The 21,301-nt window shown below is 59.6% G+C and overlaps 2 protein-coding genes across 7 annotated transcripts in view; one reads left to right on the plus strand and one right to left on the minus strand.

The window, feature by feature from the left end:
* Window positions 1-1,777: 1,777 nt before the first annotated feature.
* On the minus strand, window positions 1,778-6,683 carry NAT9 (N-acetyltransferase 9 (putative)). Of its 6 annotated transcripts, XM_045299423.1 has the most exons (8): window positions 6,627-6,683; window positions 5,959-6,044; window positions 5,658-5,728; window positions 4,044-4,153; window positions 3,512-3,655; window positions 2,684-2,743; window positions 2,462-2,556; window positions 1,778-2,375 (listed from the first exon to the last, which is right to left on the minus strand). In XM_045299423.1, exons 4-8 carry the CDS (start codon window positions 4,138-4,140, stop codon window positions 2,241-2,243), a joined length of 531 nt encoding a protein of 176 aa, XP_045155358.1. In that variant the 5' UTR covers window positions 4,141-4,153; window positions 5,658-5,728; window positions 5,959-6,044; window positions 6,627-6,683; the 3' UTR covers window positions 1,778-2,240. The 6 variants fall into 6 exon arrangements, with proteins under 6 accessions (XP_045155358.1, XP_004709214.1, XP_045155355.1 ...); XM_004709157.3 differs by lacking the exon at window positions 5,658-5,728; XM_045299420.1 differs by lacking the exons at window positions 5,658-5,728; window positions 6,627-6,683 and adding an exon at window positions 6,391-6,463 and having other exon boundaries at window positions 2,462-2,553.
* An 899-nt stretch (window positions 6,684-7,582) lies between these two features.
* TMEM104 (transmembrane protein 104) overlaps window positions 7,583-21,301 on the plus strand; it is a 49,688-nt gene continuing 35,969 nt past the window's right edge. Inside the window, exons 1-5 of the mRNA XM_045299418.1 lie at window positions 7,583-7,702; window positions 18,166-18,287; window positions 19,850-19,931; window positions 20,254-20,350; window positions 20,847-20,927. Coding sequence (XP_045155353.1) covers window positions 7,658-7,702; window positions 18,166-18,287; window positions 19,850-19,931; window positions 20,254-20,350; window positions 20,847-20,927 — 427 coding nt within the window. The 5' untranslated portion in view covers window positions 7,583-7,657. The remainder of the gene's footprint in view (window positions 7,703-18,165; window positions 18,288-19,849; window positions 19,932-20,253; window positions 20,351-20,846; window positions 20,928-21,301) is intronic.

Genomic DNA, 21,301 nt, shown 5'->3' on the forward strand with positions numbered 1-21,301 from the left:
GGGCCAGGACTAGCTGGGGTGGGATCCCAGGAGGCAGGGGGGTGGGGGAATTAGGAATGCAGAACCTGGCTTTCATCTGGCCGCGGGCAGCCAGTGGGCGCAAGCAGGACTCCCAGGAGCAGCCTGAGCTGGCGCCAGATACACTATCTTATCTGGCCGCATACCTGATTGGAGGGTAATTGTTCAGGCTTTGGGGAAAAGAAACCCATCCCCACTAAGTGGGGAAAGTGAGGTGGAGGGACTCTGAGGGCAAGATGCCCTGTCCCTGGGCAAGTGCCCCAGAGGGTGACCAGTTCAGGGTCCAGCCTCTGGCCGCATCCTGGAGTCCTGCCAGGGTCGCCTGTCAGATTCGAGGCTTGGGCCAGGAGATTCAAGAGCAGGTGCTCAGGGGAGGGAGGGTGGCCCTGGGCCACTGCCCACCTGGCCAGGAGGAGCCCACTCAGAGACCAGCTTCCTGGGACAGAGGGGGACAAGTAGAGATGGGAAGGCGGCCATGGAGCGCTTGGGTTGGGAGGGGCTGGCCATCACCTGCCCATCTCGGTGCCCTGTCAGGGCTTGGGTTCCACTAGAGGGGAGAAGGGGGCCATCCAAAGCCCTTACGAGGTCCCAGTCATCACCCCATGCTCTTCACTGCCCAGATGTCCTCCACTCGTGGGGGTTAGGGGAGCTAGGGGACCTGTCAGCTGAAGCTGCTGGGAGTGGAGCTGGTGCGGCTCTGCCTCCAGCTCCGGGCAGCCCTGTGTGTGCAGACCAGAGCTGCCCTGGTGTATTTTCCAGGCTGTGACCCGAGAATCCCCACCCGTCACCCCGTCAGGTTCAAACCCATTTTTCCCAATGTGCAGCGTGGAACCCCACCTGCCCGGGCTCCCGAGAAAGGCATGCTGTGCCCTGGAAGGTCTTGTCCACATGGTCCTCGGCACATGCCGGCCCCTTTTGGACTTCCCACAAACCGACGGGTGGGGCCAGGTTAGGAGTCGGGGTCACCCACCTCGGGTCTGGCTGACCTGCCCAGCTAGGCTCCTTAAGCGGGCAGTCAGGCGGGCGATTGCCTTCAGGAGCCTGTGCCTTCACTGTCCCCTTGTGGCCTTGCCGGGGACAGCGGCTCCAAGAGCTGGAGACTGGCGGCCTCCAGGGAGCCTAGCCTGGAGACTTCCAATGACCCACGATAAGCTGAGCCCCTTTCTGACAGCCGCCTGTGCTCCCGGGGCGGGTCCCTCACTTCTGCAGGGCCATGGAGTCAGCTCCACACACGCGCACACACACACACACCGGGGCGGGTCCCTCACTTCTGCAGGGCCGTGGAGTCAGCTCCCCCCTACACACACAGGTCCCTGCCGCACCCCACGGGTGGGGGGGAATAGGTAAAGAAGAAGCCCTCCTGCCAGGGCCTGGGGGGGAGGGGGGGCATATGCCAGCCTGTCTGTGCCCCTGTTCCTCCTCCAGAGGTCCCATTCCTGGGTCCCATCTCAGCCCAGCTCCGCCGTGGCTTTGAGCACCTCTCCAGGGTCCCTTTTGAGTCTAGGCCTGGCACGTAAGGGCTGGTGTGTTAGACCATATTGACTAGAGAAACAAATTCATTGACACTCTTATGTGTGTAAGAGAGAACTTTATATCAAGAAGTAGTTCTGCATCAATAAAAGAGCCCAGCCCAGATCAAGTCCGTAAGTCCAATATCAGCCCATGAGTTCTTCAGGATCACGTCGCACAGGCAATGATGCTGACAGCAGGGATATCACAGGCTGATGGGTGGAAAGTCCTGTGGGTCCATGGTGGTGGACACACCTCCAGGGCTCTGGCTGCCATCCGCGTGACTCCATGTGGCTTGTCAACAGGAATGTGTAGCAGAGAGGCAGGCCTGCTTCTGATGGCGGATTCAAGAGAGAGTTCCCAGAATCCTCACCCACAACCAAAAGGAAGGGTCATCAGGCTGTGACCTGATGGACAAGCAAGACTCCACCCCTCCATTCTTATCTCATGATTTTATATCAGTGCATCTGAAAGGAAACCGTTAACTACCACAGATAGAGCGGCTGGTCGGGAGGTGGCTCAGCCATACCACAGGCTGGGGAGGCCGGGGCAAGTCTGGGGTCCAGGGGTCAGGAGAGTTCTTCCCAGCCTGCAGAGGTCAGCAGCAGTGACCGTGAGACCCCGTCCACCCATTCAGCTCCTGCAGCTGGGCTCCGGCCTGGGAGCAGGCAATCCCGACACCACGGCAACAGGCACTGCTGGAAGCCTGGCTGTCAGTGGGGCTCGGCCGCGCTGGCTCTGTACGGCTTCTCAGCCACGTGGCAGGTCTGCTCCAGCAGCCACTGCCTCTCGGGCTCGCTCACGGTCAGGTGGAGCGTCACCTCCTGGAAGATGTCACTCACAGCGACCTGGGAGAGAAGGAGAGCAGGGTCTCAGCCCCCAGCCTTGCTCCTTCCCGCCTTGCCAGCCACAGCCGTCACCGTCACGTCCTCACCTGTGCAAAGTGAAGCTTCTGGAACAGGCGGAGGCTCGCTTCATTTCCTTGCCCAATTTTAGCCTCAAACCTGGTCAGACCGAGCTTGGAGACTCCTCCCCAAGGAGACCAGAGAGTGGGCTGAAGATGAGGCCCCGGGCCCATCCCCAGCCCTGACAATGGACACACCTGCTGCCCTTCCCCCCACCCTACCCCCAGTCCGGTGCCTTAGGACAGCCTTACCATAAGCCATCATCATGAGAACGGCCTCTGTGCCAAGTCCCCGGCCGCGGCAGCTGGGCTCTGGAAGAAACAGCAGCAATAGTGGTGGCTGACCAAGAAGCCCTCGGGCCCAAATGGTTGTGCGCCCGGCAGCTGGTGGAGAGCTCAGTAGCTGGGACTCACCCAGACAGCTCCAGGGAGAAGGAGCTGGCTTTCTGCTTCCAGAAAGATGACAACCCAGGGACTGTCGAGGACTGCCCTACACGGCCCCAGGGGGTCACCTCAACAGCCCCTCACCACCGCCACCCGCCCCTACTGCCCAGGGTCTGGCCTCTGGCTTCGGCACTCATCGCACCCGGTCTCACCAGGACTGCTCAGCTGATGAGAAAAGGGGCAGGAGATGACATGACCAGGCCGAGGCCTCACCATTGGGGAGCCCGGCAACGGCACCCCAAGGCTGGCAGCCTTCCCCTCAGTGAGAACAGCCAGGGGCATGGGGTGGAGGAGAGGTGCGGAAGCCCTCCCAGGACACGGTGAAGACCGGTTCTCTTTGAAGGGCCGCCCTCCACCCCACCAGCCCCAAGGATGTGCAGGCTCTGAAAGCAAAGGCTGAGTTCATGCCTAGTGGGAGATGAGCATAAAGTGGCAAGGGTAGCGGGGAGCGGCCATTAGGCAACGGACCCCAGGCAGGCAGCCCATCCCAGGCAGGTCCAGGCTCCTAGTCTGTGCCTCAGAGACCCCGGCGCTCCACCCCTCCCCAGGTGCCCCCCGGCAAGCTGGAGGTCCTGCAGTGCTGGTCTGGGGGCAACAAGCTGGAGGTCCTGCAGTGCTGGTCTGGGGGCAACACACCTGCAATCATGACCTCGATCTCGGCGACGGTGGGGTCTCCGGGATCCGTGAGGAAGAGGTTCACGTCGCCTACCATGCAGCCCTCCTCGGCAGAGCCTGGCTGGGCCCGCCACTGCTGCGCGTCCAGCACAATGAAGGTGCATTCTGGGGAGATCGGACCCGTCAGCCCTCAGCTCCCACAGGCTCTGAGAGGGGGGCCCAGAGCCACCCGGAGCTCATCACAAGGCTCGGATCCGCCTGGTGCAGTAAGACATGCCGTCTCCAAACAGCCAACGTGCTCGCGGTGAGGATGGCGAGGAGTCGACTGAGCAGTAGCCAGAGCCAGCACCCCAGAGCCTTGACTCCCTCTTGCCCCTCAGGCGTGGCCCAGGGGGCAGAGGAGAGACGCACAGGTCACAGGCAATGGCCAGCAGGCAGGAGAGCAGCACCAGGGGCTCTGGCACATTCCAGGCCTTTCTCAAAGCTCTTGTGGCCCAGAGAGGTGTGTGGAGCCCTTGCCCTCCCACCCCCAGCCTGGGGCTCAGCTCCTCACTGTCCGCGTCCTCCCGCCAACTGTGCTGCATGGCGTGCTCCTGCTCCAGGCTCAGAGGCTCAGAGGCCGTCAGCCGCTGCAGCTCCTCCGACTGCATCCACTCATGGTACCTGCAGGGCCAGAGGGAAGGCTGGAGGTCTGCGAGGCTGGTTCAGAAGCGGTATGAGACAAAGCATGGACGCTGTGGGAGGCAGGTGGCATCGGGCAAGCACCAAACCAAACCCATTGCCATTGGGCGGATGCTGACTCGGGACACAGTAGAAAGACCCCAGAGAGTTCCATGGAAACAGATGGACATACCTTTCTCCTGGAGAACGGCAGGCGGATTCACACGGTGGGCCTTTTCTGATTAGCAGTTGACCACTTGACCACAGTACCACCAGGACTGCTTGGAGCGGACACCCCAAAACCTCACTGCCAGCCAGTCAGTTCTGACTCATAGTGATCCTAGAGGACAGACCAGAACTGCCCTCTGTGGGTTTCTAAGGCTAAGCATCTTTATGGAAGCAGAAAGCCTCAACTTGTTCCTGTGGAGCAACTGGTAGGTTCGAACTGCTGACCCACTATAACACACACACAACCTCACTGCCATCAAGTCCACTCACACTGATACAGGCCCTGCAGGATAAGGGCAGAACTGCCCCTGGGAGTTCCCAAGACTGTAAATTACAGGAGTAGAAAGTCCCGGCTTTCTCTCCAGAGAAAGGGTTCTGGCTCCTTCTAAGGCAGGGATCTATGAGCACAAGACCTGGAGTCAGGGGAGCCCTGCAGGAGAATGGTGGGAAGGGTCGGGTCTGTTCTATCTGTCTGGCTTCCAGTCCCAGCGGAGCCCTGCAGGAGAAAGGTGGGAAGGGTCGGGTCTGTTCTATCTGTCTGGCTTCCAGTCCCAGCTCAGTGTAAGGATCAGCCTAGGGGGCTGAGCAGCCCCGGATCCCTGAGATGAAGTCCATGGCACCTCCCCACCAGCCCCCTCAGAAAAGGCGGGGGTCCTGAGGGGCACCAGAAACTCACAAGCAGAAACTGACAAGTAAAGAACCTCCCCGACCCGGACCAGGAACCACTTTTTCCTAGATTCCTGCCTTGTAAGACCTGGCCTTTCAAACAAGGGAATGTCAACATCTGTCAGCCCAAAGGCTTACCAACTCACCGTCCTGCCTTCCAAGTCAATTCTGACTTGTGGTGACCCTGGAGGGCAGGGTAGAACTGCCCCTGTGGGTTTCCAAGGATGTTTCCAAAGATCACTCTTTCTAATCCCTCAGTGGGTTTCTAAGGCTATAACTTTATGGTAATAGAAAGCCGTCTCTCTCCTCCTGCAGCCCATAGCTTTAGGACAGGCTGACAGTAAGCTGGAGTCAGTGGGTGATGCACACAGTTGAGGGACTCGGAGGCTGGAGTTCGCCACAGGTCTGGGGAGCTACTTTGGGGAAAGTAACCATTGAGAGCTCCCTGGAGTACAGTTCCCCTCTGACAGTGTCACGAGTCAGGATTGACTCAATGTCAACGGTTGTTTGGCTCTGTTGTTCTTGTTTTACTGGTAACAGTGAGTCCCTGGGGACAGAGCCGATCCGCTGACACACCAGGGGACATCAGTCAACCACAATGAGGGAGGCTGACCGTTTTGTTCTTGCCTCCACACACGTTTCCTTTGTGGAAAGTCGGCCCTTGTTGGAAAGCCAAAAAGGAAGCTAAGAGGATAAAAGAGAGAAGCAGCGAGATCGTCATCCTTCAGGGAAAGTCCCGCCCCTCTGCCCCGCTGTAACTTTCTCCCGTGTTGTTACACCTCACATTCAACATTCGGGTTCTCAAGGGGGAACGTCTCTGAGATTTGGCCTTAGGGCGGTTGCACCTGGGAAGACATGCTCCCACAGTCCTGAATGGGGAGCGCAGGTGAGCATGCATCGGAAAGAATGGTTACCTGGGCACATGCTCTGAGGTGTAAGGCACCAGGACCACCTTCTTCCCCTGCAGCAAGGTGTTCGCATTCAACCTCATGGTAGCAGCCTGTGGGCAGGGAAGGTAGATTTCAGGACTGGGAGTTTCCACGCACTTAGGGTGGGAAGCCAGGTTATCTCCTTGCTAGATCCCAGCAGAGATGCAAGTCCGGATCTCCGGGATAATTAAGCGCTTGGTTGCTCACTAAAACGTCAACCGTTTGAAAGTACCGGTAGCTCTCTAAATATTACAGCCTAGGCAACGCTAAGGAGCCGCATTGCTGCCTTCTGTGGGGTAGAAGAAACGTGTCGCTTTCTTTCCAAACACGTTTAATTCCCTGCAAGGGGAACCCGACTGATTACGGATATACGGATAATTAAACCGTCCTCGACACCCATTCAAAAGACTTTCCCACCTCCTGTCCCTGAACTAGCATCCCTTGCCCCAGGAGAGGCGCCTCGCAAGTCGCAACTTCCAGCGTGGGTTCAAGCTGTTTACAAGCCCTCTTCCCAGGGGCTCCGTTGCTCGCTCCTCCCGGCGCTGCAGGCGGGCAGGTGGAGCGTCCCAGGCCCGCCCCTTTGTGCGGCGCTAGGGGCTGCTCGTCCCGCCCCCCGAGCACCGGAGCCCGCCGAGTGCCAGCCTCACACTCACTCCCCACAGATGGACACGTCCGCGACCAGCAGGGCAGAGCCTGGCGTCCCCAGATGCCGGCCCCGCCCCTCCCGCGGCCACAAGGAAGCGCGCCTCCCCCCCCTTCCGCCACGCAGACGGGAGCCGCCGGGGCCCAAACGCGGTCCCGCCTCCGCCAGGCGCCCAATCAGCGCGCTCCGCCCCGCCCCCGACGCGCGCGGAAAGGGTGGGGCCCGGCGCGGGCGCATGCGCACGCGCGCTGCGGACGCGGGCGCGGGGCCGCTGGCGCCGACAGCCGCCCGCGGGCCGGAGACGCCGGGGCTAGCGAGGCGCGAGCTGCGTTCGCTGCAGGTGTCGGGCCCTGCAGGTGAGGCGGCCGGCGCCGGACTCGGGGCTCCTCTGGGAGGAAGGGAGAGGCTGGGAGCGAGGTCGTGCGTGAGGAGACCTGGGGATGGGGTAGCCCCGGGCAGGACCGCAGGCGGGGCGGGGGGCGAGGAGCAGAGACCCTGACAAAAAAGGCGAGGCTAGGTGGCAAGGGGTCGAGTTGGGGGGGCGAACCTGCGAACGCTTGTCGGCACCGGAGGCGGGGGGCAGGCAGCTCCTTGGGCCCCGCTGTCTCTGGACTCAGGGGCGGAGAGAGCCGTTCTGAGGGTGAAGGAGGCTCTCGTGCCCCGTGAGAGGTATGGGTTCGGGGCCCCTGTCCTCACTTGAAGTCGGAGCCGCCTCGAATACCCGCAGGCGGTGCACAGAACCCGGGGCCTGCACGGCGGGAGAGCCACAAACCGATAAGAAACACCCTGACTCCAGTAGCAGATCCTTAAGGCAGCGCCTGTCTGTGATAAAGGGGCGTGAGGTGGAGGGGCGGCGGGGTGAGGAGGATACAGACCTCTCCCCAATGCTCCCCAGCCCCCCACCCACCCCTACCCTCCATCCCAGGGTCCATCACCAAGTCTGGTCATTTGTCTTAGGTGGTGGCCATAGCAGCAGTAGGCAGCCGCCGGGTTCCTGCACAGAAGAGCCCTGGGCGGCGGGCACCCTGCCTCCGACGGAACATGGCTGGGGAAATCACCGAGACCGGGGACCTTTATTCTCCCTACGTGAGTTTGACGCCTAGAACCGCCTTTGTCCACAGCTGGGCTCCAGTCCCCTCGGGTCCTCGCTTGGGGGGAAGCTGGATGCAGCGGTGGCCTTGCTGAGAGTTTGTCCTGGTCTCAGATGTTTGTCAGAGCGTGAGCAAGGTGGAAAGGTGGACAGCACCCTGTGGTGGCTGCTCTGGGCTCTTTTTAGGTCCTGGAATGGGCCCCAGCCCCGAGCCTGGGCATTCCTCAAAAGAAGCTCCCTGGTGCCCTGTCGGGGATTCTCTTTCCACTCCCGAGATCGCAGCGATGTTGGCTTTTGCTTGCATGGTTCTGCAGGAAGCCGCCACGTTAGCCTGTGTATGATGTGCCTTGGGGCTGCCCGGGTGCAGAGACTGGCTTTCAGACGGATGGTGATCGTCAGCTGTTGACTCTGGGTTTTGCCGGCCTCAGCCGGGTCGTCAGCTGAGCTCTCGATTGCACAACTTTTATAGTCTTGGCTGGTGCAAGAGGCCGCAGAAGCCGGCTGGAACTTCCACAGGGTGAGCATTTGGTGGATGGTGCTGTGAGAGCAATTCAGGTGCCTGGTGGCTCACCGTCTTGGGCCTGTGTTTGGCCCCCCACACGCTCAGTTCATCTTGGCTGGGTCACGAGAGGCTGGTCATGGGCCTCTCACCTGGGCCTCTAGCCCAGAGCCCGGAGGTGCAGGTCTGGGTCATCAAATGATGGGTTCTCACTGATTATGAAGTGTCGCAGAGAAAACCACACTGCCTTAAGGAAATGAGCCAGTGAGAGAGGCCTCTTTCTGGAACGTAAACACTGCCGCCACCTGGGCGACCCTCACTGTGTGTCGGACCAGAGCTTTGCCTCGTGAGATTTTCAGTGGCTGAAGGTCAGTGGTTTGAAGCCACAAGTCGCTCCTCCAAAGAAAGATGAGGCTCTCTATCCCCGGAAAGAGTGACAGTCTCAGAAACCCATGGGGGCAGCTCTACCCTGTCCTATGGGGTCGTTATGAGTTGGCAACAGCGACTTGAAGGCGATGTGTTTGGTCTTTTGTTTGCATTTGTCAGAGGTGCCACGGGGTAGATTCAAACCCTGAACGTTGCCGTCAGCAGCTGCATATGTGTGTTGGGTTTCTGCTGACTTCAGAGACTCTGGAGGGGGAGGAGGGGCATGTCCAGCAGGAGGAAGCATTTCTGAAAAGCAAGGCTGGAAAAAAGTCTCTCTCACATCCGGTGTCCTGAGGGGCTGTGCCGTCGGGCACAAGGTGATTCCTTCCTTGGGGAGTCATCCCAAGTCCTTCTCGGACTTCACAGTGGGGCCAGCAGTCTGGGATTGGGTAAGCCTTCTTTGTGCCGAATCCACTGAGCTGTCCAGAAAGTCCCCGTAGTTCCTGCCTCCTGTGACAACATCTATAAACTCAGAGATGAGGAAAGGCATCCTTTTTCCAACTGGCTTTAGGGAAGGACAAAAGTGATATTCCCAAATGTGCTGGGCCCTGGGTGTTGGCGCCTCATGGGCCCACCGGAAACTGGGCGGTGAGGCCTGGCAGCTCCACTCCCACCCCACCCCCACCCCCGTTGCATGTCCTTGCTGTTTGATGCCGACTCGGCATGGGCCACAGACAAGGACTGGTGTTCCCGTCTCCTCCTGGTGAAGAGAGGTGTAGGGTAAAGGGGGGCGGTGTTGGGAACAAGGTGGCGGTGGGCTGGGTTTAGAGGAGAGAAGATTTCTTCCCGAGATCTCCTGAACCCCACCACCCTGGGAAGGGGCCTTGGTGGCATGATGGTTAGAGCACTCAACCGGTCACCAAAAGGTGAGTGGGTCAAGCCCCGCAGTCACACGGAGGGAGAAAGATGAGGCGGTCTGCCTCCGTAAAAATTGACAGCCTCAGAAACCCTAAAGAGCAGTTCTACCCCTTCCTGAAGGGTCCCAAGGCAGCATGCACTCGCTGGGGCTTTGCAGCCCTGAGAGCATGATTCTTGGTCCCACCAGAAGCAGGGGTGGAGCTAGGTCAGCTGCGACTGTGCTGAGCCCCAGAGCACTCGGAGCTGCCCTCCCCACAGGTACTGCCGCTCGGCCATTCCCTGCCCTGCAGGCCCAGTTCTGCACAGGACAGGCAGCACCTGCTCTGAGTCTTCCTTCCCAAGTCTGCACCAGCCCCAAACCTGGGCATTCCCAAGGCAGGGCCTCCCCCAAGCTCGTTGTTGCCCCATCCTGCAATGTTCTTTCCCCTTAGGGATGGGGGTGGGGAGGGGCGGAGGTCCCAGGGTTGTTGGCTTCACCTGGGATTACCCCGCCCTGTTTAATGTCAGACTAGGCTCATGGGAGGCTCAGAGTACAACGCCTTGCACAGACAGGATGGACGAGGGGTGCACCCCAACCTTGGGCACGCAGGCCCGTCTCTCCCCACCGACAGGAGAAGTGGCCCAGAAAGGGAAGATGCGTTGAGAGCACAGCAATGGCAGGGTTGGCTGCTGGGAGCAGTCAGTGCCTCTGGTCGATCCTCGCTAACAAGCGGGCTGCTGCTTCCCAGGCCCTGGAGCCCAGGGGCTGCCCCCACCACTCTCCTGTTGGCTGTTTCCTTGGACAACGGCCAGGGCAGAAGCCAGGGGCAGACACAGTGCCCACCTCAGTGGGAGAGGCCGCTGGACTGGAAGTGAGGCAGAGGGAACTGGCCCGGACGAGGACTCCGTGCCGTGCCGCAGTGGAGAATGGGGAGGGTCTAGGTTGCCGCAGCAGCAGCAGTCACCGCCACCGCCACCGCCCTTGTCAGAGCAGTTGTCACTGAGCCGGCGACATCTCACAGCGACCCCAGTGTGTCAGAGCTCAGTCCCTCTGGGCTTTCAATGTGTGCTTTTCGTCAGAAGTAGGTCACCAGGCCTTTTCTCCAAGGCTCCTAGTGTGGGCACGAACCTTCAACCTTGAACTTGGCAGCACTGTGGAAACCCATTGCCTTGAGTCAGTCATGGTCTGTAGCTATCCTGGAGGGCAGAGGTTTGCCCCCATGTAGTGTCTCCAAGGTGCAGAAGGCAGCTGACACGTCTTTCCCCCTCAGGGCGGCTGCTGGGTTTGAACCACCTCGCTTTCAGTTGTCAGTTGAGCCCTTAGCCGCCGCGCCACCAGGAATCCTGCCGCGTGCCTGGGTTACTGTCTGTCGAGCCCACTATGAGGCTTTCTGCTAACCACTTTGAGGCTGGCCCCACAGAACTGTCACGTCACCCCCGGAAGGGCAGGTTCTAATCTTTCTTCCTTCCCTGCGGCTCCCTCTGACCTGCCGTGGCCCCCCTGCCTCTCCAGGCCTGCCTGCTCCTGGTGGCCAGTCCTCTCTGGTGGCCTTGGCTGAGCGTAAAGGGAGCAGGACGGGGAAAGCTGTGGGGAGGCAGAGATGGCCCCTCACAGGGAGCAGAGTGCCGGCTGTGGAGCTACAGGACAGCAACAGAGCCAGGCTGTGTGCTCTGTCCCCCCGCCCCCACCCCGTGCCCAGCCCGGTCCCAAAGGAGCATCTCCCCGAGGTTCCGAAGGGTCCACATTTGCTCCGGTTTATTCGAGGTGTCTGTTTGGGGTGGGCTTCTCTTACTGTGTCTCTCTGAGGTCGGGGGAGAAGGGCGGGCAGCTGTATCCCCCAAGCACACAGGGACTTCTGACCATGTCTGGTGGCCTGTTTGATGGTCAGGACTGTGGGGTGGGGGTGCTCCCGGCATCTAGTGGGGAGAGGCCAGCCATGGAGCTCAGTGCGCTATGGTGTGAGGTCAGCCATCCTGTCCCCTCCCCGTGTTAGGCCAGGCTCTCTTCTAGAGGGACGAAACCAGCGGCAGTCGTCTGCGTGAGAAAGTGCTGCTTTATGTCAACAGGTAACCTTGTATTATGAAGGCAGCCCAGCCCAGTCCAGCTTAAGTCCATGGGTCCGATGCTAGCCAGAACCCTGGTACCTGCCGGCCGGGATGCAGGAAGTAAAGAGCGAGAAGCAGGGAGATCCCAGGCCCGTGAGCGCGGAGTCACCTGGATCCAGAGTTGTGGAAACGGCAGGGTGCCAACAGCTCTCAGGGCAGGCAGACCACATGGGGCCACCCCCGGAGGCAGGCAGAGTCCCAGCGAGCAGGAAGGCCAGGGGACAGAGAGAGGAGAGGGTCCCAGCAGCTCTCTCATACAAAGGCCATACCCCTCAGGAGGCATCATCAGGTTGTGAGCTGATTCACAGGCTGGACTCCACCCCTCCACACGGGTAGCTGACAGACTCTGAGAGCCACAGCCCCCACATAGGACATCCTGGGGCATAGCACCAACCTACACCTCCTGGGGATCCTCCCATTGACACCCCGCACCCACGTCCTGCTTGAGTTGGGCAGGTGCCTCCTGCACCCCTGCAGTTCCTCAGGTACATCTGCCCATGTTCTTCTCCTGACCATCCTCAGAGCTGGCACCAGCGTCATTTCCCATCAGGAAGGCAGGCCTCCATCCCTTCCTACATGGTGCTGCTTATAAGCAACAAGCAGGCCCCATGACGCCCTAAAGCGCACACGCACACACACACACCCCACTGTCTCCCCAGCCTCTCTCTGCCTGCCCTCTCCTCCGAGGCTGGCTTGCTGTGCACCCATCACCTCCTTCGGGCTCCTAAACATGCCTGTCTCCATCCCACTCTAGGGCTTTGTACCTGGGAGCCTCCCTGCCCTGGTATGGGGGGGCGGGGGCAGGGGGCGGCTCCTCATCCCGTAGGGGTCCTGGCTTCTTCCCCAGCAGGCCTTCGTGAGGTTGGCACTCGGGGCTCTGCCCATTGTTCTGCATCCCAGCACCCTGCAGTGGGAAATGGCTGTTTCTGCAGGCACAGTGCTGGCTTGTCTCTTACTGTCTCTCTCCTCTGACAGTGTACATCATGTGTCTCCTAGAATGTAGCCCATGGAGTCAGGGCTGGTCTGTCCTCTCCCCCTTGCATCGCTTGCTCAGCCCATGGACACGATGACTGTTGCATAAGTGAGTTACTGGGCAGTCCCTTGAAGTGGCCAGTCACCTTGCACTTGTTCCAGCATGTGGACACTTGTGCTCCAAGTGCTGAGATAAGTCACAGCAAACATGAGACTGTAGGTGAGAGGCCTTCGCAGACACTGGCGAGCAGCTCGAGGGCTCTGGGAAGACCGGGGCCATGGGCCCGGCAGCCCGGGAGGTGCCTCAGCTTCGGCTCCAGACCAGCACAATAAAGCACACCCCACCAGCCGCTCCGAGGGAGACAGAAGAGGTGTCTGCTCCCCTGAGGAGTTTCCGCCTCAGAAACTCAGGGGCTGTTCTGCCCTGCACTGTAGGGTCAGGATGAGTCAGTGAGTGAGGGATGGGCTGTTACATAGGCAGTAATGACATGGAAAAGTCCCGGATGCCGGCGCACGGACACTGGTGCAGGTCAGATTAACCCCTTGGGGACAGTACTGGGAACAGTGATACTGAGGGTAGGGGGAAGGAGGGGAAAGGAGGGGGAGCCAATCACAATGATCAACGTACTAACAAACACACACACCCCACCAGGGGGACGAACAACAGAAAAGTGGGCCAAGGGAGACAGCAGATGGTGTAAGATATGAAAATAATAATTTATCAAGGGGTCACGGGGGTGAAAGGGTGGTGGAGGGAGGAGAAAAAGAGGAACTGATACCAAAGGCTCAAGTAGAAAGACGTTTTGAAATAATGATGGCAACATATATACCAATGTACCAATGCACTCAATACAACTGATGTTTGAATTGTGATAAGAGCTGTAAGAGCCCCCAATAAGATGACTTATTTTTAAAAAGAAAGAAAAAGCCCTGGATATTGTGAGAATGAGCAAGGGAGAGAGAACTCCCTGTTGTTGGACCAGTGGCTGATGTCGATGGACTTGTCCAACCAGCTGTGCACCCTCCCCAGCACTGCGATGCTCCATGACCCCTGCCACCTCAGAGTGATTTTCATGAATAAGCCCCTGAGCCAGGACCTTCCAGCAAGGGCTTGATTCAGATGCGTTGTAACTGCTCTGCGATTTGTCATCGGCAGAAACGAAGCAGGCGGTGTTTAAATCTGGGCTGAGCGGTCAGCTGAGGGTGCTGTGCTAGGCAAAGGCCAGGCCCTGGAGCGCCTGGGACCTGGTCATGGGGGAGGACAAATGCAGCAGGCGGGGCGGGGCCTGAGAAGTGTTGGTGCTTTGGCGATTGGGGGAGTTGGGGGAGCTGGGCTCAGAGGAGGGGGCGCGGAGGGGCAGGCGCCCTGTGCTCTGGCCGGAGTATGGGTAGCAGGTTCTCTCTGGACAGGATGCCCACTGTCTGCTGGAGCCTGCCCATCCCTGCCTACTGCCCAGTCCCTCCTTGCTCTCAGCCACGGGCCCCAGAGGGCAGCACAGGAACAAGGGTGAGGACGCCGCAGCACCGGGCAGCATTCCGTTGTTTTGTGCTGGGTTCGCTGTAGGTCAGTGCCGTCTCACGGCCCCTAAAGACGACAAGTGCCCCTGTCTTCTTAGACTTGGGGGGGGTCAAGGAGCTGATGGAGTCTGGGAGAAGGGGCCCCCTTGGTGTACCACAATTCAGCACCTGGTCGGGGAGTAAGGTGGGGGGCAGGCGGGGAATGTGAAACTCTAGACAGGTGCAGCTCTGAGAATGGGGAGGTGGGCATGTGAAACGGGGAGGCGTCCCCAGCGCTGGGGCAGTGTGCTTCTGTTTTGAGTGGTCAGAACCAGATGAGAAGGCAGGTGGCGAGCCCACTGTTTTGAACCCTTAGAAATGTGCTGTGCTTGCTGCGGTTAGCCAGGAGCGAACACACACACACACACACACACACACACACACACACACAAATGAGGACTCAGTGCCATTGGGTTTGCCCAAGAAGTGGGTCATTGGTGATGGCCAGGGATGCCACCCCAAAGTCCATTCTGACCCAGCCGCCCTTCAAGGGGACCTGGGGTTGTGCAGGAACCCAGAGGCAGGGCTGAGGGAGCCGGCGGGAGAGAACCTGAAGGCACTGAGACCTGGGGCCAGCCGTTCCCTGTAGGACAGCGATTCTCCACTTCCTCGCCCGCGGCGGCCCTTTCACAAAGTCCTCGTGGTGGTGACCCCCAGCCATAACATTCTTTTCGCTGCTACTTCATACTGTCATTTTGCTACTGTTATGAATCGTCATGTCAATATCTGATATGCAGGATGTATTTTCATAGTTACAAGTTGAACATCATTAAATGATAGTGATGAATCACAAAAACAACATGTCATTATATATTGTGAAATATCTATTTCTAATGACAAAAAATGAAATTTTGTCTTGAAGTATGGTGTAGCATGGGTATCAGTCTTCACATAACAACAGTAACGACACTGCTACATTTTGCGACAGGATATGTAAAAAGCCAACGCCAGTGCGAAGGTCAAGAGAGCTTCTTTCTCACCAGATCAGCATAGCTGCATGTGGACGGACCCACCTGGAGACGATAGAGGAGCGGTGTCTTGGTTCCTAAGACCATCAGATACATGTGTTTTCCGATGGTCTTAGGTGACCCCTGTGAAAGGGTTGTTGGACCCCCAAAGGGGTCGGGACCCCCCCAGGTTGGGAACCACTGCTGTAGGATGAGCAGAACTGCCCCGTGGGGCTCCCAGGACAGCCACCCTATGGGAGCAAGCTGCCTCTTCCTCCTCCCGGGGGTGGCTGGTGAGTTCAAACCACCCACCTTTCTGGTTGGCAGCTGAGTGCTTAACCAGGTGCCTCCAGGGCCCTTTTGTGGAGGAGAGCATTGCAGAAGGAAGAAAGGCGGCGGGTCGGAGGGCGCAGGCACGGGGATGGGGGCTTTGAACAGGAAGGAACGTGCGGGTGGGTGGCTCAGGGAGTTTCTGTCAGGTGACCACAGGAGCAGAGGCTGGCCGGGGTCACGGGTCTGGGAGTGGGTGGAAGGCCACACTGCAGTTTGGGGGAAGCCCCGGGGGGAGATTGAAGGCACCTGATGCCGTCAGGCCCAGCTGGAGGCACTGGTCATTTGTTGAGGGACTAGTTCTTTTCATTAACACGGAAACGTTTCCCAAACGAAACCTTAGCAGCTTGTTAGCAGGGAGCATGCAAGCCGGAGTCTGGTCTTAGCCCCGGCTGGGGTAGACAGGTTAGCGAAGAGCAGGTGGGAGAACTACCTGACTGTGCAGGGGGTAGGGGGATGCAGAGGACGCCAGCACGGGGTGGGGGTGGGTGCTCGCAGGACCAGAAGTCCCCTGAGGACCCAGGAGGTGCTGCGGGAGAGGAAGGGAAAGGGGGCGTGGCGTGCGCTGAGCTAGAGCAGAAGGCATGGGTCAAGGCTGCAGTCCCAGCTCTGTCCCGACTCACAGCCACCCCACGGACAACCAAGGGGACCACCGCCCGGTCCTGAGATTGCCAGGCTGGAGATGGCTGCCGTGTGTGAGCCACTGCTGCAGCCACGGTGCCAGTCCATCAGGCCGGAGGGACTTCTCAAGTCCGCCACTCTCCTCTAGCGTGTCCCCGAGACAGTCTCGCCCTCTCCCTTCTGGGCAGCGTTCCGGCTGCGCTTCTCCGAGACAGACTTGCTTGTTTTTCCGGCGGTCCTCTGTATGGTCGGTGCCCATGGTCAGCTCCGTGGTCAAATGCATCCGCGCTGCAGACTTCCTGACTCCTGGCTCAGCTTTCACAAGCACGCGGGGCGCTTGGCGACGCATGGCCTGGGCCGGGTGCCCTTAGTCTTCGACATGACCTCTTTGCTCCTGGATGCTCTGGAGAGGCCCTTCTGCAGCAGATGTGCCCGGTGCAGTCACAGCCACCCTCTGTGGCAGAGCAGAACCGCCCCCTAAGATTCCCCAAGCTGCGGTCCATGGGAGCAGGCTGCCAGGACTTTCCTCCTCCGGAGGCCTGGGTGGGTGGGAACCGCCAACAGTTTCAGACTGCAGCGGCCGGCGCACTTAACCACAGCGCCGCCCGGGCTTTCTCCAAGAGAACCGAAGGCCTCTGCCCACACCGAAACTTGCACACGAATGCTTATGGCTGCGTTTTTCCTGATGGCCCAAACGTGGCAGCAGCCCCACAGCCCCTCGCCAGTAAATGGATATAAAAATGCGGTAGATCCAAAACCCAGAATATTACTCGGCATTTTTAAAAGGAGGAGCCCTGATGGCGTAGAGCAGGCGTCCTCAAACGACAGCCCCGGGCCACATGCGGCCCACCAAGGACATTTATCCGGCCAGCCAGGTGTTTTTGCCCCGTTTTGTTTTTTACTTCAAAACAAGATATGTGCAGTGTGCATAGGAATTTGTTCATAGTTCATAGTTGGTTTTTTTAAAACTATAGTCCGGCCCTCCAATGGGTCTGAGGGACAGTGAACTGGCCCCCTGCTTAAAAAGTCTGAGGACCCCTGGCATAGAGGGTTACAAGTTGGGCTGGTCAGCAGTTCAAAACCACCAGCGGCTCCTCTGCAGAAAGATGAGGCTCTTTACTCCTGTAAAGAGTGAGTCTGGGTGGGGGGGAAGGGGGTGAGTCTCGGAAACCCACCAAGGCAACTCCACTCTGTCTGTCCTGTTGGGTCAGCATGAATCGGAACCGACTCGATGGCAGTGAATTTGGTTTGGTTTTAAGCATAGCCCCAATATCCTAGCTGGTACGCATTAGGCTGCTCACTGCAAGTCAGCAGTTCAAACCCAGCAGCTGCTAAGAGGGCGAAAAATGAGGCTTTCTGATCCCATACGGAGTCCCAGTCTCAGAAGTCCGCAAGGGCAGCTCTACCCTGTCCTGTAGGGTCAAGATAAGTCAGAATGGACTTCGTGGCAGTGAGAGAGATATTTTTAAGGGGAATGAAGTACATAGGTTTCATGCTACCCTGTGGATGAACCTTAAAAAAAAATGTTATCCTGAGTGAAAGGGGCCAGGGGCTGTAGGAGTTCCTCTCAGTGAGCTGAGCGGAATGAGGAAGCAACCCCTTGGTGATGGCAGACAGCTCTCACGGGGAGCCAGGAAGAGGGGTGGCCGCTGATGGACCCCACAGCTTTTTTGAGAGAGACAGTGGAACCCCATAGCAGCCACGGTGACAGGGCCTGGTGGTCTCACTTTACAAAGCCCCCAGTTTATAGTGGCGGGGCCAGCACCCCTAGGGTCAGGGTGGCAGGATTGAGTCATGGGCCCCAGGACATTTCCCTGAGGCCTGTTCCTTGGACGAGCCACCCTGCAGAGGATGCCCAGCCCACAGGAAGCCGGGGGGAGGCCGAGCAGTGCGTGCCCACCTGATGGGGCGTGGGGATGATGGTGGTGGCCGAGAGAGGGAATAAAGACGTTGACCGAGTCCTTGTGTCAAGAGGCCATAGACCAAGCCTGGGACGGGAGAGTGGCCCAAGGGTGGCTAGTGGGCTCTCCAGCACCCAGCTTCCCAGTCTGCCTCCTCAGGACCTGGGCCTGCATGGCCTGCCCACCTGTGCCGGGAGCCATCTGTCCCGGGAGCTGGCAGGGGCGAGGGTGAACTCACTGACAGTGGCTTGTGTTGGTTCCAGGTTGGGCTAGTGTACATGTTCAACCTCATCGTGGGGACGGGCGCCCTCACCATGCCCAAGGCCTTCGCCACCGCCGGGTGGCTCGTCAGCCTGGTCCTGCTGATCTTCCTGGGTTTCATGAGGTAAGGCCGGCCAGGCTGGAGTGGAGAGCCAGTCCTCAACTCGGTCACCTGCAGGGCGATGGTGGTGGGGGCAGGTACAAAGGTCCTGGGGCATCTGGAGCTGACCCAGCAGTCGCACAGTGCGGGTGGGGACAGCGAGCCTGCTCTCTGGAATGTCATGTGGTGTTCCTCATGTTTCTTCTCTGGCACACTCACCTGCCCCACGGCATGCCTCATCCATGTCCCCGATGCCTACCCACCGTGGGAGACCCTGCTGGTGTCTGAAAGACTGGGGCTTCAAACCCCCCAACTCCCTGCCTCCCGGAAAAGCTGGAAACCCACAGGGGCAGTTGCAGACACCCTGCAGGGCCACTGTGCATCGGAATCACCTTGGGGACAGCTGGTGGGGTTTGAGCCCCTCTAAAGGACCTTCAGTCCCGTCAGCCGTGTGACTAGGACACACGGGGACAGGCAGGGCCCTTCTAACTCGGCCTCTGTGTGTGTGGGCAAGGTCAGTGAGGGCTTTGTGTGGCCGTGGGAGTCTTTTTATTCCCTAATTACGATCGATTGTACTTAGTCTTCGAAAAAGCAGAAGACACCCACACCCTGCCACGGTCACTCGGGTGAGGTAATGAGAAACCTTCCTGGGGGGGCCCAGGCAGACCCTCAGCCACTGCCCCCCAGAAGTGGAGGGAATGTGGCCCAGGGGTTCCTGTCCCCTCCACTCCTCACCCAAGGGGTTGGGCAGCCAGCCCGCCAAGGTCGAAGCAGGAAAGTCACAGGTTGAGCGCCCAGGGTGCCGGCCTTCCAGAAGGAGGGAGCTGAATACCTCCCCCCAACCCCCCACCGCGCCCCTTACGTCATATTAGTAGGAAGGTGGCCTCCCTTGCTCTCCCGAGAACAGGTGTCCCGGCAGTCCCTTGGGTGTCAGCCTCAGGAGCTGGCCTCCTAGGTCCCTAAGAGGACAGAGGAGGTGGTTTCCATTCCTGCCCAACTTCCGGCAGCCCCTGGCCCCGCCAGCTGCGATGTGAGGTGGTTGTGATGACGGCCAGCGAGCAAAGGAGGGGGCCCAGGGCTCCTCTGCTGGTGTCTGTACTTTGGGAGTGGCTCGCGTCCACTGGGTGAGGAGCAGGAGGTGCCCTCTGAGCCTCCCGGCAGCTGGGGGCTGCATGGAGACCCAGCCCCCTCTGCCTCCTGCGGCGCCCGCTCCCCCCTGCCCACCACCTCTGCCCCCAAGCAAGCTCTTCTCCTCTGGGGGCTGAGTCTTCCCCCCGGACTACTTCTACCCAGACTCACAAAGCCCCGCTTGAGGGTCTCCCTCCCACCAGCTGTGCCAAGCCGCCCTCGCCCCCCCCCCCCCCCCCCCCCCCCCCAGCAGCTCTGGAAGTCGAGTCCTGACCTAGGCGGGTGTGCACCGCAGACGTGCACGTGCAGGTTCACAGGCAGGTGCTAAGCTCCTAAGAATAGCCAGCTCTCAAAAGCAAGAACTGGGGGTCCCAGTGGTCAGTGGGGACCTTAAGATGGCCTTTCCTTTGTTTCTGCTCCCCCTGGCGGCCCTTGACCTTTGAAACCTGGTCCCTCAGCTTCGTGACCACGACCTTTGTGGTGGAAGCCATGGCCGCAGCCAACGCCCAGCTCCGCTGGAAGAGGATGGAAAACTACAAGGTCAGTGTGGCGCCCTTGCTCCCGCTGAGCCCCCAGCATGGCCACTGCTGGGGAGGTTGTTCAGTGTCCTGTGCACCCCTCATCCGGGTCTGAAAAACTCGCAGCCAGGACCTGAGCCTGTCTGTCGCTTTCCAGCGTGGCACGGGGAGGCAGGGGGAGCCCTGCTGGCTCAAAGGTTAGCTTGGGCGTTGGGACTACCCAGCAGCCCCACAGGCGAAAGGCCTGGCCGTCCACTCCCTGGAGAGGAAGCTCAGAAGACACTGTAGCCTGGCCACTCTGGCCTTTTAAGTAGACTCATCTACCCCACCCACCCCCTCCCCAGGAGGAGGACGAGGACGACTCCTCCACCACCTCTGACAGCGACACGCTGACCCAGGACAGCTACGAGCGGGCCGAGCGCCGGCCCATCCTGTCTGTGCGTAAGTCCAAGCCCTGGCGGGCCTGCTGCTGCATTGGGCCCCTGGGTTCCCGGTCTTCTCAGAGAAGGCCCTGGGGGACCCCTCGCCCCCTCCCGGCACACAGACACCCAGGAGAACTCTGGCACTTTCAGCCTGGGGGCTGGCTTCTAGATGTCACTGTCTGTCTGCCTCCAGGCCTGGTGACCTACCCTCTGGCCTCAGGCCCCCCCGGAAGTCAGAGTTGATAAGGGGGGCATCCAGGTGCACACTGGGGTTGCAGGGAGGGGGTGAATGGCACATCTCTGACTTCCGGTCTCCCCGCACACACCCTGCCTTTGCTCTTGCCTCCCAGATCCAGTCCATCCCTTACTCTGCCCCCCGCCCTCCCCCGCCCCGGTTTCCTTGAAGCAGGCTGTCTGGAGTGTGTGAAACACATAGGCGTTTCATCGTCATGGGAACGCCCCTGAGCTTTCCTACGAGACATCCCTTTCCTCTGCCCTATCCTTTGGCTCCACAGAGCGACGTGGATCTTCGAGCCTCTTTGAAATCACGGACCGGGTGGAGATGGGACAGATGGCTTCCATGTTCTTCAATAAAGGTACCCGCCGGCTGCTGCGGCTCATTCTAGCACACCTGTCACTCCTCACCTGGGCAGCACGGCCCCGCAGCCCCTAAGGACAGCCACACTCTTAAGATACCTGTACTGCCCCTACTGGTTTTCCAGGGGTCCCCCCTGGTCTGGGCAAACCTCACCGAATTTCACCTCGCGGATACTGCATTCTTAAACAAATGGGAGCTGCGTTGAGCACACTATTTGTTCTCTTCGTGTTTCTGGGTCACGCGAGGCTCGTGCCCACATGCCCAGGTGTCTTCGCCATGCTCCACACACAACAGGCCACTGTCTAGTGGCAGTGTCATTTTCCTGTGCAATGGCAAACCCAGCCCACTGCCCTCTGGTCGCTGACTCCTATG

Source organism: Echinops telfairi, unplaced genomic scaffold (genome assembly GCF_000313985.2).
Source record: "Echinops telfairi isolate 266 unplaced genomic scaffold, ASM31398v2 ScPeMD7_7458;HRSCAF=8496, whole genome shotgun sequence".
Classification (NCBI taxonomy): Eukaryota; Metazoa; Chordata; class Mammalia; order Afrosoricida; family Tenrecidae; genus Echinops; species Echinops telfairi.